This window comes from Yarrowia lipolytica, chromosome 1C (assembly GCF_001761485.1).
Source record: "Yarrowia lipolytica chromosome 1C, complete sequence".
In the NCBI taxonomy this organism is placed as follows: Eukaryota; Fungi; Ascomycota; class Dipodascomycetes; order Dipodascales; genus Yarrowia; species Yarrowia lipolytica.
In genome coordinates this window covers 2674653-2690354 of record NC_090772.1, presented here as the reverse complement: position 1 = coordinate 2690354, position 15702 = coordinate 2674653, and the positions used below count along the sequence as shown (strand labels likewise).

Below are 15702 nucleotides of genomic sequence, written 5' to 3'. Positions count from 1 at the left end.
AGGATCACTTTTGATTGTGTTCATAGAGATTTATTTATTTATAGCACCTTGATGGTGTATCTTTTAGTACTGTATTTCAGTTGTGACTGTAGTATTAGCACTGTTGAGTAGCTGTGTAAAAACGTTACCCGACTCTTATTAAATGTCTTATAAAGCATGTTAGTCATATTAGATAGATACCTACAAGTGATTCACTTGTTCTGTCTACAACTTTGCCTTCTCCTTGTCCTTGTTGAGAATTCGCTTGGTGAAACGCAGCTGGTCAACCCAACATTTCTTTGCGGCCTTTCTAAACAACAAGGCATGGAAGGCGTGGATCTCTCCGGGGTAATAGATGGCCTCTGCAACTGCTCCATGCTTCTCCAGTGCGGGGATGAGCCGCTTGGTGTCGTAGATAAGAACATCCTTCGTTCCACAGGTGGCAAAGTACGCAGGCAGGGGTCGTACTGGTTCCACGTCCGACTCAAGAATCAATAGCGGGTTGGCCAATTCTGTGTCCCTGTCTCCGACGTTAGCTGTGGCCTTGCGTCCAATGTATCCAAACGCCACCTCTTCGAGTCGGTCCACGACCCAGGTGGGGATATCCTTCTGACGTGCAAACCGGTCCACGTCTGACACTTGCAGCACTCCACATGCGGGAAGAACGACTTTGGGAGCAACGTTGGTGTTGAAGACCATCTGAGCGTACGGTTCAGGTCGCGCGTAGGTGGCACAGATGGACAGAGCAGTCACAAGATTGGCTCCAGCCGATTCTCCAGCCAGCACCAGCTGTGACACGTCTCCTCCGTAGTCTGCAATGTTGTCGATGACCCACTTAAAGGCGTAGCACGAGTCCTCGAGGGCGGCGGGAAAGGGGCGTTCGGGAGCCAGTCGATAGTTAATGTTGGCCACCACGTATCCTCTTCGGGCAAACGCCAGGGCCATGATCCAGTGCGTGTCCTTTGAGAGAATTCGAAAGGCTCCTCCGTGGACATAGAGAACCACGGGTAGAGGTCCGTCTCGCTTGATGGGTCGGTAGACGTCCAGCAGGTGGTAGTGCGACTTTTGCGGTGGCGAGGTCTCGCGGTACCGGATGTTACTCACAACCTCCACTCCGTGCTTTTTGGGATCACTCTGAGGGTGCAGTTTTCCAGCAGCCGACAGACCCTCAAAGAAGGACGTCAGCGCCCATTTTCCAATTGTTTTTCGAGCCTCGACGAGTGATTCCATGGTGCGCAAGCTGAGCTGAGATAGCCTGGTGGTGATGGGAGTGTACGTGTCTGTATATATGTAGTCACTTTTATAAGGACCTGCAGAACGCGGAGATAACTGCATATGATTGTGCGAGTTAGCTGTTGAGCCAAACATGAGGAGCACCCCATGCTATTCCGAGTAATGTGCGCAATTGAGAAAATCGCCAGAAAGGAAAACGGCAAAAGTATACAAATCGGCTAAGAATCACTCACCATTTTCGAAAACTTTTGTCTTTCACCTCTCGGATGTTTCGAAACGCCATTTCGGAGATTTCGTGTTACACCCGACAGCCATTTTTCACACTCAAATTAGCCTTCATTACCCCACAGGCTTAAAAGGGAAGCCCCCACCTTTTTTTCTATTAACCATTGTAACCGTTACATTGACACCTATGAGAAACTAGCGCGTCGAAAATGGGTGTGTGTCACCTGAATCATGGCCCAGTTCTGGTCACGTGATGCGCTTAGTAACTCGCCCTCGGTCGTCCGGGGTATTTCTCCACTAAGGTGGTGCAGTATGTACTGTTCTTGTACCCCTCCATCTCGCCACCCCCACTTCGGTATGTTGATCCGCTTCCAGGGTCATTGTTCAACACAGGGAACCCATGGATTAATAATCAGAATGATTGGTTGAAAAATGCAAACACTGAGCAAGATGAGCCAGGCCGAGTAACTGGACGATGGAAGCCATAGAGCTGGTTATGTTGTGATCGAGCCCGCTATTGTGCCGAATTCAACTCTTATTTCTGTTCTCTATGACGAGTAGTCGTGGTGGAGGTTCGGACTAATGTAAGATAGAGAGATGGACTCTAGAAGAGTGAACGTAAGAAAAGATGACAGTAACGCTGCACGATCTTTCTCTACTCACGTTTGTAACGAAAAAACCAAACAATGACATTGAGACTGTGGAATGCGTCGTTCTTGTGGTTTTGTCCGAAGCACATGGACGAGCTACACTGGTTGGTCATAAGCGCTAGAAACACGTGAACTGGCAGGGAGACATGTGACTTTCAGACCTATTGTCGTATCAGAATCCTCTAAAACCTCCCGTAGCTCTTAAATCGCTCTAGGGTTGCAATATCGCCAATTGCACCTATGTCGGTACACTGCACTGCTACTACTGCCAACGGGACACTCAATGACTAATTTATAACTATGACTCTTGATATGCTCGTAGAACTAACCAACTACCTGCAACTTGTTAACGTCCACCTTCAGCTCGCCTTTCTTCAGCCTCTCCAGGTAGTCCGAATCGCAGACTAGCACCATCATTTGCCGAAAGGGCTTCTCTTCCACGACCTTACCAGCAGGCACGTAGTTTCTCAAAGATGGGTATTTTCGATGAAGTAGAAACTTGTAGTCTTCGAATATCAGGGCAGTGAAGTACACAGCTCGATGCAAAGTGTCTGCCACGCCTGTAGCGACCAGCAATCTATCAGTCGAGCCAGGCAGGCGTCTTTTTTGGGCCTCCAGTTTGGCTCCACTTTTCATGTGAAGTCTTTGAAGGGATGTTCCTCGAAACCCGACCACTTTGATCATCAGTGGCTCTGGAATGAGCATTCGAACTGCAAATGGTGTTGTATCGTCACTCCAAATCCGTACCAGAGCTCCTATTGCCCTGCTACTGTTTTCAGCGGTTCCTGTGATGTAGAGAACTCGATCCGACTGGCCCTTGAACGACGACAGACTCAGCTTGACGTTGAGAGATGTTTCCAAACGACGAACCGTCTCTCCTTTCTTGACCAGAACCGTGTTGGCCTGTTCAGCCGTGACCAAAAAGCGCATTGCCACTTGCTTGTACTGTATTGTATCTGCTCAACCTGAGGACGAGAGCCCCGGTTATATATCTCCACGAGTTACAGACCCCAGCGAGACGTTTGTGGCTAGCTCGGAGGATACCATACCTTGCCGAAGCATGAACGAAACCGTATCTGACAGCATTTGGTGGAGATTTGCGCTGGTGATAGACACGCATCGGAGATGTTAACTTAAGATGATGCGAGGGGGCCCTACGAAAGATTCAGGGTGGGTTGATATTGTCTGTTGAAAAACGTACAGACTTGGAAATCGAATTTACAGCAGTGTTCTCTTCTCCTCTTCTCTCAATATCACCCAAATCTCCGTATCAGCTGGCTAAAATTAACGCCTCCTGTATTTACAACGTGGGTCCTTGCAGGGTCCTTCACCAGATGCGGAAGTCATGGTAGCCTTGTCAACCCAGGCGGGGAGATCGATGAAGGGACAAGTGTCGCTATATATAAACCTTTTCGTCTTCTGCTGATGTTTGATCTCTCAAAGTACAACTTTGGTCCCTTACCCATCCTACTCCAGGATACAGCTCAGTATACGCCCAACTCATTCACGCAGGCACTCAGGCACTCAGGAACAATAGCACGATACCCCTATTGACAAAGACTTAATTTCCTTAGCATAAGAAGGGGTCCTACTTGAGTTTAGTGCGCTTTTAGACCAGTTTAAGATGGTAGTAGCGCTGTTTATATGGCCCTACGAGGTTCTTGTTCACGCCTCAATTGTGGGAATGTTGCAGTACGACTTGTTCATGGGCTTCAAGAATCGAATGGAGATGGTACAAATGAATGGAATTCCTCCTATTCAACTGAACCTGTTCAAACACATCCCATCCACCCTCTCTCATCTCCCTGACTCCCTTATCGTTACATATGCTTATGTTTTTTCCGGATTGGGAAAAACAGATTATTATGTCAAGGCACATGGGCAAAACAAGGGTCCATAGACAGTCCATAGACACCCTGAAGTGGGTGGAGATTACTGTAGTCATTGTCCGAGTGGTGCTTCGAGAAAAAGTAGGCGCTCTGGATTAAAAAATGGTTTTGAAGAGAAGTGGACTAGAGTCCTATTACCCTTTGGTCACAAGGAAGAAAAAAATCAAGAAAAAAAAAAATCAAGAACAAAAAAAATCAAGAAAAAAAGTTCAAAATTTCGATTCTCCAAAATTTGATTCTTCAAAAACCGGATTCTCCTAAAACTCGATTCTTCAACTCAAAAATCCGATTCTCCGAAAATCTGATCGGGAAACTTTTTTTTCTTTCATTTTCATTTGAACTGAGCATGTTATTTGAATCACCAAAGATAGAAACTGATAGCTTGGTGTTGCTTCAAGTCGACTTACCACATGGTAAATGAGTACATACTGTACATACTGTAGTTGGATAACGCCTAGAATAACGGGTGATAGTTCATACTGTACACAGCTTTTCTCGACTATTCCTGGTAAACTAATCGACCTAGGCACCGTTGAACATTCTACAAGTAGACGATTGCTGCATTGACGACATGACCACCATGTTCATTCGGTTCTTCCAAGTGGTTTAATGATCCATGACAGTGACTTTTTTTTCATTCTAGGTCACGTGACATATATATTTTTTGCAAGAGACGCATCATCCTCGTGGAGTCCAGTTGCGGCCATATCCTGGTGAAAATACGGCTTCCCGTCCGATCAGCCATAGTCAAGCACCAGAGAGCCCAGTTAGTATTGTAGTGGGAGACCATACGAGAATCCTGGGTGCTGCAATTCTCTTTGAAATTGTTTTTGGGGTTATTTTGTTCACGGTGACAGCTTTCCCATTCCTGCTTGTAACGGAGGGCTCCGTTCTAAGCTTTTCAACAGATAATCAGAGTATGTTTTTCACCCATTCTGGATTTTGACAGTTGAGAGATAGCTGCAAGAAAAAGAGCATTTACAATCTATTTAACACAAGAGGATTGTAGAAATTCATCTTTTTATACCGTATAACTCCTCCATTATCTCTTAGAAACACATTTCTCACAACATTACAATCCCCGACCAAGACCTCAGCTATGCAGAGGGAAATGTTCAAATCCCATTGGGGTGCTGTATAGAGAACGAGCAGTTCGTAATACAACTTTGTTCATGTAATATATATGAATAAGACATTCAGAAAGAGTATATCCCCTCTCACAAGGACCCTACGGTACCTGCTTTGCTCGTTGTTCCGGTTTGGAAGATGGTGCCGGTGGTCCATTCACAAATTGTGATAAAAAACACCCTAGAAGTACGGGTGAAAAAGGAAGAATGTTCACGAGAACATTCTGAACACTGCGAATTCTGTGGATTGAACACAGGACCTCCAGATTACTTGTAGAGACCGATTATGACTTCAGTCTGGCGCTCTCCCAACTGAGCTAAATCCGCCGGCGATGTTTCCGGGGCATGGAAATGAGGTCTACAGACGTGGGGAGCATCACGTGACTGGAAAGATGGTTCCCAAAAATAACTGGTCCCTAGCAGGATCGAACTGCTGATCTTCGCGTTGCAAAGCATTGCTATTTCTTATTAGCACGACGCCTTAACCAACTGGGCCAAGGGACCGATTGTTTTTCAGCGGTGCTGAATAGTTAGTAAAGACGAGGTTTGACTATTCAAACCGCCGAATTTAATGATCTTGGGCGTGTAAGGCCTTTGTTTGCTCTTCATGGACTTTTTCTGTCTTCCCCAACACATTTATGTTTTGTTTCCTACCAGCTTGGGTAGGAGGACCTGGGTAGGACCAGAATGGACATGTAGAGAACCCCGGATCTTTCAACTCCCTTCTCGTTGGTGAAGGCTCGAGTTGAGCGTGTAGAAGAGAGGAACGAGTCTGGATAGTATTGAAATGCCTTCTATCAACTCCAAATAACTTCATGAGCATGTAATGATGTTTAGCCCGGAGAGACTGGACCGTATAGACGATATCATTCAATCAAAACGGCGTTGTATGTGGTTGGGTTCTTATGCTGCCTGGTATTGTAAATGGTATCGCATTTCACGAGTGGAATTTTCGTCCTTGATATTGTCTGCCTGTTCCTCAATACATGTAATGCTGGTTGGGGTTGATATCAATTGGTTGAATGAAGAAGTTATGTAGAGTGAGCCTATCAGCAGTATTTGTTGTTTTTTTAGGCTTATTTATTTATTTACATATTTGTACTTTTAATACTTGGAATATAGTTGAGACTTCAGTCTACTTTCACATCCTCTCTCCACGCAAAATTCTTCAGATACTCGCATTGAAGTGAAGTTACGGAAATAGATAGACAATCGATGTTGAAATACACCCCGAAAAACTTGCTCTTTATTTGTGTTTCTCCTTGTGTCTTTTTAATAGCAATTTGGTCTCATTTTCATGGGTAGAATTCTCCGCAACTCATACAATGATTAGCATCCTCTCCAAATTCTCATCATTATCATTTAGTTGACCCTCTAACCAACTTCTGCCACTTCTACTTCCATAATAAACTTTGGGCCGAAAACTAACCCTGTCGCCTTACACATCCACTCTCACATACACGACAGCCTACAAAAAATGCTGGCGCGACATATCTCCAAGCAAGCCGTTCGGCACGCCTCCAACCTGTCTCTGGAAAACGCCGGCCCTCTGATGAGCGGCCTGGCTCGAGTGGTTCAGCCCGACAAGAAGGAGAAGGTGTCTCCGATCCAGGTCAAGGGACTGAAGCGGTTCTGGGAAGAGCTGGCTGTCAAGGACCTCGAAAACGGCAACATCACCGTGACTCTCGGGGGCAAGTCTCTGCGAACCATGGGACAGCACGATCTGATTCTTCCTGCTACCAAGAAGCCGCTCGCCCACCTACTCATGCACGAGTGGCAGGTTCTGCCCTCTCTCAAGCTCAAAAACCACTCTGTGCCGCTGACGTCGCTGGTGTCGCGAGCAATTGACATTTCCAAGTCTCCCGCTGTGCGAGACGCCGCCATCAAGGATATTATGCCTTATATTGACACCGACGCTCTCCTCATCTTCGAGCCCTCCGACAGCTACCAGGGCCGTCTGCGAGCTGCTCAGGAAAACGACTTCCGACCTGTAATTGCCGACGCCGAGAAGTTCTGGGGCGTGACCCTCAAGTCCATGGACTCGGACAAGGGGCTGCTTGGCAACCGGCAGACTGCCGAGGACAAGGAGGCCGTGAAACAGTGGGCCTACACCCTGAGCCCGTGGCAGCTGGCTGCTCTGGAGCGAGCCACCCTGACCTCTAAGTCCTTTATTTGTGGAGCCTTTTTGATTTCGGGCAAGCTCACCCCCACCCAGGTGGCCGAGCTGGTGGGTCTGGAAACCAAGTTCCAGGTCGAGCGATGGGGAGAGGTCGAGGATACCCACGACGTGGACTTTTGCGACATCCGAAGACATTTGGCATCTTGTTCGTTGCTCGCTCGAATGTAATTGAGGAGGCAATTTGACAAGCCTACGGATCAGATGGATTGTTGAATTGATTGGCATGTTGCAATCGTTCAGCGGGCTAAGCCTGATGCCGGTGACAAGTGACTGAGTTGGTCAGATCACCGTCACCTTGGAATAACATGTATATATAGTTGATGATAGATGTGGGCATGGGCTGTGTGGGTTTCATGTGATTCAGTACAGAAAATGGAGTCGCTATGATGCTGTTACCCGATGGACCTCGGTTGACACCCCCGCTGCGCAAGAGTCTACTATTGATTCAGAGATGACGTCAAGTAGATCAGTATTCTTCTGTTGTAGTTTCTAAGGATTCGTCGACTCTCTTTGTCGACCATTTTCTTCACACCCGCTGCGGGGTCCAATATCTCTTCTGAAGAATCTTTCGCCATAGTTTGAGCTCTAAGACGTCATTACCACAGGTGGAGCTTTCTGCTGAGTCTGATATGCGGTATCCATTGAGACGGCAGAGACTCTTCTGACCACCTAGGCTCTCGTGGAAGATGATACACCTACTTGTACCATCTAGACCTTGAACTTTCATACCACTACGAGCTATCAGTACAGTATGTAGCGTACAGTGGAACACTCACTTGAGTCAACAAGAACTCGATTGATCGTCGTTATTTGGTGTATTTGACTAGATTCAGGGTTCAAATCCCATTGAAATAATGTAGAATTGTTCCACAATATGCCCTCAGTCCACCCGGTAAACACCGAATCTAGATGACACACCCAGAAGCATACAATCGAGATGTTCACAATAAAGATTCGTTTTATGATGCAATAATGACTACTTGTGACCTTACCATAGCCTTTGTTACTTACTTCCAAGGTCAAGCTTGGAACTTCCCTCCTTCAGAAGATCCACTTCTGTCTTACCAAAGTTGCCAATATCATCTTTGAGACTACTCCAAACTTCTCCTTCGGTTGGCTCGGCTTGTTTGAAACCCTCAATCACCTCATCCACGCCTTCTCCACGCTCAGAGAAGAACTTGTAGGCCCATAGCCAGACATCTCCATTGTTAGAATCCATCTCCAGAGCCGTGGTAAGCCACTTGGATGCCTTGTCGAACTGGTTACGCAACCAGAGAGATTTGGCCAGGAGCACGAGAATATAGCCGTCGTTCTCATTCTTGCTGACTGCCTCGACAAGTTTGGACTTTCGGTGAGACCGAGGTTCGAGTCCAATGCTCTCCACTATGAGACGTCCACTTTGGGGACACTCCTGCAAAGCTCGAGAGAGGAGGACCTTAACCTGCGCAATATTTCCAGCTCGCAATTCCAGTCTAACACGCGCCAGCCAGAGCTCTTCATTGTAAGGGTTGATCAGAGCAGCCTGTTCAAGCACAGACCGAGCTCGGATTTGAACACCACGGGATTCTTCAGCAGCAGCAAGCAAGATCCACAGGGCCACAGATTTGGGACAGTTCTTGGTGCCCTGGATGTACGTATCACGTGCTTCCGGCACACCTGATGATTCGGTTTTAGCCTTGCCGAGCTCAATCCACAATCCATCGCATTCAACAAACTCCTCCAAAGCCTTCTCAGCCAAAGAAATGGCGGCAGGTGCTTTTCCAAGCTCTCGCTCTAGACGAACAGCCCGGACCCATAATGTCTCGCGTGCGACACCAACGTCACGTGCCTTCTCTAGCAGATCTCTAGCTCTGTCTGGCTGCCCGACTTCAAGTTCCAGTTGGACTGCCTCCAGCCAAATCTCCTGCGCATGGCCAACCTCCTCAAAAGCACGTGACACAATCTCACGTGACTCCTTGAACTTGCCATGGTGCCACTTTTCCCGAATATAGTAGAGCCAGAGTTGAGTAGACTTTTTGCAGCTGGTCACTGCCTTCTCGAGAACACTCCACAGCTGATCGCCACTGTTGAGACGCCTCTCCAGGGCAGTCCAGGTGAGCCAAATCTTTTCGGAAAAAGGGAACATTTCAGTTGCCAATTCCAAGACCGATCTGCTAGTAACGGGGTAGCTAAGATCGCGTGAACTTTCCAATAATGTGTCAATCTGAACATGTTCTGGCTCCTTATCAATTCCCTGGGCCACAGTAGCGCGAATGATAGCTCCGCATGCCAACGGAGCATCCTCTTTCTCACATATATGAGCTTGAGTGAGCCACTCTTCACGGGACAGCACTCGTCCATGATACTCCAGCTCCGAAACCCCCTTCTTCATGATTTTGTCCACCTCCTTTTGTGCTCCATTGACCTGTTCTCTCAGACGAGCTGCTGCAATCCATATTTCAGGAGCAGTTCTAACAGCCTTTCTGGCGCGATTGAGCACCTTTTCAGCAGCCTTGTGGTCCTCCAAACGAGCCAAAGCCAGCCACAGGTCCACGCTGAGAGGAACACTCACCACAGCTTGTCTAAGAAGCAATCTGGCATGTTCCTCGTCCTCCAAGTTGACCAGTTGCTTCCACAGCTGCACAGATTGCGGTACGGATGTGAGAGCTTTTCGAAGTACTCGTTTCTTGGCCTCCTCAGTAGTTTCCAAGTCAGCTGCAGCCTCCCAGATACGCACCGATTCGGGGAGACGTTTGACAGCTTGTGCAGCAATGATACGAGCATTCACCATATCATTGACTCGAATACTTTCCAGCCAGACATCCTCGTTAGTGGGACAGTTCTCACATCCTTGAGCAGCAAGTTGAATTGCCTGAGAAGGCTTCTTTTTGAGCTCTGCTAATCTCACACCTGCAATCCATCCAGCAGCGTTTTTGGGGTTACTTCGAATGAGCGATTCAACAAACGGTGTCATCTTTTTTATATCTGCCAGCTCTGAAGTTGACTGCGAGTTCTCCGAGTTCAGAGATGTGAGGTATCCACTCGGATCAATGCTGGTAGATGTTTCTCTTCCACTCAGCTTGAGATCCAAAATCTTGTCACGAGCATCTGAGATCGCCTTGATATGAGTAACGCTTCCATCGTCTGTTTCAGTCACATGAGCGCCAATCTCCGCTCGTCCTCTCAGTCCTTCCAGTACTGAATCACTCATGTTGTAGCTTCTAAGCCCTTCCCTCGCTTCGATTCTAGCTCGTTTGTTCTTTCGAGTCTGGTCACCACTCTCAGGCAGATTCAGCCACTCGTCGTGACTCACCTCTGACAGCGCCCGTTTCGCGTCCGCAAACATCCCTCCAATTGTGGCCTGTTTCTCTTCCTCCTGGCGCTCCTTCTCCTCTCTGATTTCGCGCCGTTTCTTGTTTCGTTCCTCCATTCGAGCATCGATCTGGGCGTAAATTTCGTCGGCGAGTTCGTCGTCGGCATCCGCGCTCTCTCTGCCCAAAATACCGGCATCATCAGGGTCTCTGAACCGCTCAGGATCATCTGGGATATCGGTATCTGTCGCTCGGTGGGCTGAACCGAGATCAGCACGCGTAGAAAATCCTGTGGCGCCTCGTCCAAGACCGGGAACGTACCCGGCCGGCGCAGGCATGTCCAGAAAGGACAGTTTAGGCGGCATTTGGTATGTATCCAAGGGTGGGTGATGATGAAAATAAGAGGTGCACCCCGCCGTGCATGAATGAAGTGGACGAGAGTTTCCCAACTGCCGTGGAGAGAAGTTCGATTTTGGGTAGTGTCGCAATTAACTGAAATAAAAATTGGTACAAGTAATACTGTTTGTGTTAACTTATACGTATACGAAGCACCGTCAATAGGTTCCATGTTCTACTATAAATACTATTTCAACTGGCTCTTGAGCCCTCCCATACCGAGCTTCTGGACCTCTCTATCCAGATCCCTATTTTGCTTGTCCAGCCTCTTCTTGCCCTTTTCAATGCCCCATTCTGCCTTCTTCCGTTCGATATGCGCAGCCTTGCTCTTTTCGTATAGCAATCTCTCCTGTCGCTTCTTCTTGGCCTCTTCCACCGACTCAATCTGACCTCTGGTAAGCTTGGACACAAACTCGTCCAGAATCTCAGCTCGCTCTTCAATGTCAAGCACCATGCATGCTATGTCATTGGAAATGGTGGTGTGCAGGTTTCCGAGGTTTGTCTCCGCATTGATCAACGCCTTGTTGTCCTCCAGAAGCTTCTTAAAAGCAGTAACCCGCTCCTTTTTTTTTGTGGGAGCTACCTTGGAGTATGCTCGGTAGACAGACTCTCGCTCTTTGTCGGTGATATCAATCGCCTTGAACCGCTCATCTCCCTTGTTCTTTCGCCGATACTCCACGTAAAACTTGCCCTTTCTGAATGTGTCCTTCAGAAGCATCACAAACTCCTCGGCTGCAGAAATGTCAACTTCAAGCTCATCTTCACCGCCGGCCTCGGCCTCCTTGGCCTCCTTCCTCTGCCGAATCACATCCTTGGCCCACTCGTTGAACACATTCTCTCTATCCAATCGAGTCTCCAAGACCTCATACCGGTCGTCATCAACCAGTTTATCCAACTCCTTGTCCCAAGTAGAAAATGGATTGACATTGTAAGCGTTCAGCAACTCCTTGAAAGTGGTTTTGGCACCTTCCGAAGGTCCCACATCCCCATTGATTTCCATTCCCTCCTCATCCTCACTCAGAAGAGCAGAGAAATCAATACCGTTGTTTTCTCCTTCAGATTCGTCCGATGAAGAAAACTCCTCTGAATCCGATTCATGTGCCTCCATACCAACAGATGCTGACTCTGCTGCACCTTCGGCACTCTCCACAGTTGAAGTTTCCAGTTGGGAAGTTTGGGACGGTGTCTCAATCTTGGCGGAAACAACTTTCGACATTGCATTGTCGACCCCAGAAAGCCTCAGTCGCTGGTAGAGAGTATCCTCTCCAACACGCCAGTAAACATCATCCTTCTTCCGTAATCCTCTGGCACGCGCTAGAAGCACAAGAACCAAATTCTGATCTACATTATTGTAGAGAAAGTCATCCACGTGGTCCGGTGCCTCCCACGCCGATTGTTTCGTCTCCTTGTTGTAAAAGAAGTGCTTTCCAGACCGCAAGAAAATCAGCAGCCAATTTTCAATGAGTGGGATCTTGAATCGCGGTCTGTCACGTGACTCGCCGGGCTTGTGTCGTTTGTGAGGTCGATGTGGGCCTTTTTTCGGCAGATTGGAGTCATTCTGGCGCTTGCTCATGGCGCTCGATGCTGTGATGGTTAGTGATGAGGATGGAATTTTGTATGGTGTTTTGGCATGCATTTATCATGCATGGTTGGGCGCATGTATGGTTGATGGTGCGATAATGGTGGAGAATGATAGAGAAGTATTCAAGATGTGGAAAACAAGAGGTGAAGGAAAACAAGAGGGGAAGGAAAAGTACCCATGAACTTTGTAATCCAATGGTATTAGTAATGCAAAGGTAAATATTCCAGACTGACTCTCCAACAGATTTAGAGCTTTGGACTTGGGAAACACAGTGTCTCAGACAAACTGTAGGCACCCAGATCTCCACTAATGCCAACATGGGCAATCCAAACATATAAACAGTATAGTATGGTTTGCATTCTATCTGTCAATGCCAGTAAAATATACATTTTGGTCTCTCTAGATGATGTTTATGGTGTATGCTGTAATGTACAGAATGAAGGTTCTGCTTATGTCATCAGAGTCCATGTAGTTGTACGCCTGGGGCAAATTGAGCTCAAAGTTGAGTCAGAGTATTCTTCCGTACATACAGTACGCATTGAATTCCCTCCTTTTGACTTTTATCACGTGATTTGGTTGTTTTTTTCGAACCGGATCGAGTGCTGCCCTTCGAGTCTGATTTCCAATAAGACCAGTCAGGCAGAAATTTTGAGAGATAATAGCGACTAATTTGAGGTTACAGTAGAAGGAGCGAGTGAGGAATTGAAAAAGGTCTTGTCATGTTGCCTCCAAACCTCTCCACGGTGGCTCACTTCTTTTTTTATATTCTCACGTGAGCATGCTGCTCCGGATTATCTTTGCATATCGATATTTCGCAGCATATCAATTGACTTTGATCTCTTAGCCGAGGTGGCGAACTTCGATTCCATGAGAGTTGTTTGGTGTAAAAAGTAACCATGGCGGGTGGGTTTAAATAAGTAGCTGCAGAACTTGTGGGTGTCTGTTTGTGGGTGTGCAACTTCTCCGGCCTCAATTCGTGTATTACTACCCCGATTATGGCCCTCTTCTCTCCCGGCAATAACAACGTTATCTCCGATCACACCATTAAATGACATTAAATGACATGATTCCTGGACGCCTGTTTCCGTTTCCGTTTCCGTGTTGCGCGGAGGCTGCAGTAATTATATAAGAGCTACTTGTCGCACTTTTCGGAACCCTTGTAAACTCCCAACAAATAGACTCTTCTTCAACCACACTCACAATTCCCAACTAAACCACCCACCAGTCCTCCCAACCGCGACAACAAAGTTTCGCCACTGATCACAGCACAGCACAGCACATCACAGACAGCTCTACTCACACACAAAAAGACACGACAATGGGATCCCGAAGATACGACAGTAGAACGACAATCTTTTCGCCAGAGGGACGATTGTACCAGGTCGAGTATGCGCAGGAAGCCATCTCACACGCAGGCACAGCCATTGGCATTCTGGCCAAGGATGGCATTGTGCTGGCCGCCGAGCGAAAGGTCACCTCCAAGCTGCTGGAGCAGGACACCTCGGCCGAAAAGATGTACACTCTGAACGAATCCATGGTGTGTGCGGTCGCCGGTCTCAACTCAGATGCAGGCATTCTTGTTCAAAACGCCCGAAAGTCCGCCCAGGATTACTTGCGAACATACAACGAGGAGATCCCTTGCGAGCAGCTCGTCAAGCACGTGTGCAACGTCAAGCAGGGATACACCCAGCATGGAGGTCTACGTCCCTTTGGTGTGTCGTTCATCTACGCCGGCTACGACGACATCCGACAGTTCCAGCTCTACCAGTCCAACCCCTCGGGTAACTATTCCGGCTGGAAGGCTACTTCCATGGGCGCCAACAAGGCCAGTGCACAGACCCTACTGAGACAGGATTACAAGGACGACATGACGCTGGCCGAGGCATGCGAGCTCGCCGTCAAGATTCTGTCCAAGACCATGGACAACACTAATCTGACCAGCGAGAAGCTCGAGTTTGCCACCGTTAGCAAGGACGCCAAGGACCACGTCGTGCATCGAATCTGGCAACCCGACCAGATTGACCAGCTGCTCAAGGACAGCGGTCTGGGCAAGGAGGAGGATGACGAGTAGACATGACATGTGAAGGCACGTGAAGACACGTAAACCCACGGAAGCATGTATATATTGTAATTGACGTATGATGGATATTGGCGGAGTTTACGGGGGTGTAGGGGAGGTTAATTGAGTTGGATAGAGCGATGGCTTTTGATTGATCCGTCGATCTGGTTATGTTGATTATGTAAGCTTAGATCCGACCGATAAGGGGGTGAGGAATTGAAGGAGGAAGGTATGAGGGACGTAAGAAATCATACGGAGATGGTTTTCGTGGCCTCTGATCCCTGGTGTTCTCTTCCTCGACCTGTGTTCGTGTGTAGGTCCGGCAATGGGAGTGGTTTACCACCGGTATCGGTTTCAGATGATTGGCATAATCGGCCGATACATTTCCAGTGATATGACTGTTGTTTCAGCAAGACTTTCTGGGCAGTCTATACCATGGGGATGTTTGGTAAGACATGGTCGAAGCGGTGGTCAAGGGTGGATGGTCGAGTCAACCGTTGTGGGGTATAGGTTTTAGTAGGTCAAGTGCTTGCGATAAGTTTCAATTGATGTAAGAGGGTCTAATTGAACTTGTGGACACTGGTATGAGTGGCGGTATCCGGAATCGGGATATCTTTGGATTTAGTGGTCAGGAATCAATGAGTACCGTATCAATTTAAACAGACCTGTTTCCGGTTAATGTCAAATTCCATCCCGGATTCATCTGTCGTATCCACTCTCGATAACAGCAGTTGCAGTTGATTCGTTGAGGGGTGATTTAGTTGAGAACGAGTTGGATTAGTTGATTACAGCACTGTACTGTTTGAAGAGAGGTGCAGCTGGGAGTCTTATTCTGTTTCGTGGGGATGCTTCTTGATAAGCTTGAACAATAAATAGTGTGTTTAAAATGCTACAGCATGTACACTCACTGTACGTACGATATGTGTTGTACAGTACGGAAGACAATTCATCTTAGTCATCAGTTTCACTCCTACGTTGAATGAGCTTGACAATCAGATTACGAGTCCCTCTCTCTTTGTAATCCAACGTTCTGACGACTCTTGCTTCTAGGGCCTCTTTTTCAGATTTTCTCCTGAAACGAATGAAACGCGGC

The 15702-nt window shown here is 47.5% G+C and overlaps 6 protein-coding genes and 3 non-coding genes across 9 annotated transcripts; 3 read left to right on the top strand and 6 right to left on the bottom strand.

The window, feature by feature from the left end:
* Window positions 1–204: 204 nt before the first annotated feature.
* YALI1_C26890g (uncharacterized protein) lies at window positions 205–1347 on the bottom strand (the record flags this gene model as incomplete). The annotated part of the gene is made up of 1 exon (XM_068282475.1): window positions 205–1347. One exon carries the CDS (start codon window positions 1345–1347, stop codon window positions 205–207), a length of 1143 nt encoding a protein of 380 aa, XP_068138576.1.
* A 1064-nt stretch (window positions 1348–2411) lies between these two features.
* Window positions 2412–3017, bottom strand: YALI1_C26873g (uncharacterized protein; the record flags this gene model as incomplete). The annotated part of the gene is made up of 1 exon (XM_502015.4): window positions 2412–3017. The coding sequence occupies one exon, from the start codon at window positions 3015–3017 to the stop codon at window positions 2412–2414; it is 606 nt and encodes a 201-aa protein (XP_502015.2).
* Window positions 3018–4671: 1654 nt separating this feature from the next.
* Window positions 4672–4790, top strand: YALI1_C26856r. Its single transcript, XR_002432106.3, has one exon. It is a non-coding gene; the product is annotated as a 5S ribosomal RNA (ribosomal RNA).
* Window positions 4791–5335: 545 nt separating this feature from the next.
* On the bottom strand, window positions 5336–5430 carry YALI1_C26849r. Its single transcript has one exon. It is a non-coding gene; the product is annotated as a tRNA-Phe (tRNA).
* An 83-nt stretch (window positions 5431–5513) lies between these two features.
* Window positions 5514–5607, bottom strand: YALI1_C26847r. Its single transcript has one exon. It is a non-coding gene; the product is annotated as a tRNA-Ile (tRNA).
* A 973-nt stretch (window positions 5608–6580) lies between these two features.
* On the top strand, window positions 6581–7450 carry YALI1_C26837g (uncharacterized protein; the record flags this gene model as incomplete). The annotated part of the gene is made up of 1 exon (XM_502014.1): window positions 6581–7450. The coding sequence occupies one exon, from the start codon at window positions 6581–6583 to the stop codon at window positions 7448–7450; it is 870 nt and encodes a 289-aa protein (XP_502014.1).
* Window positions 7451–8285: 835 nt separating this feature from the next.
* Window positions 8286–10937, bottom strand: YALI1_C26794g (uncharacterized protein; the record flags this gene model as incomplete). The annotated part of the gene is made up of 1 exon (XM_502013.3): window positions 8286–10937. The coding sequence occupies one exon, from the start codon at window positions 10935–10937 to the stop codon at window positions 8286–8288; it is 2652 nt and encodes an 883-aa protein (XP_502013.3).
* Window positions 10938–11155: 218 nt separating this feature from the next.
* Window positions 11156–12604, bottom strand: YALI1_C26777g (uncharacterized protein; the record flags this gene model as incomplete). Its single annotated transcript, XM_068282474.1, has 1 exon — window positions 11156–12604. One exon carries the CDS (start codon window positions 12602–12604, stop codon window positions 11156–11158), a length of 1449 nt encoding a protein of 482 aa, XP_068138575.1.
* Window positions 12605–13868: 1264 nt separating this feature from the next.
* YALI1_C26764g (uncharacterized protein) lies at window positions 13869–14621 on the top strand (the record flags this gene model as incomplete). Its single annotated transcript, XM_502011.3, has 1 exon — window positions 13869–14621. One exon carries the CDS (start codon window positions 13869–13871, stop codon window positions 14619–14621), a length of 753 nt encoding a protein of 250 aa, XP_502011.1.
* Between the last annotated feature and the right edge of the window lie 1081 nt (window positions 14622–15702).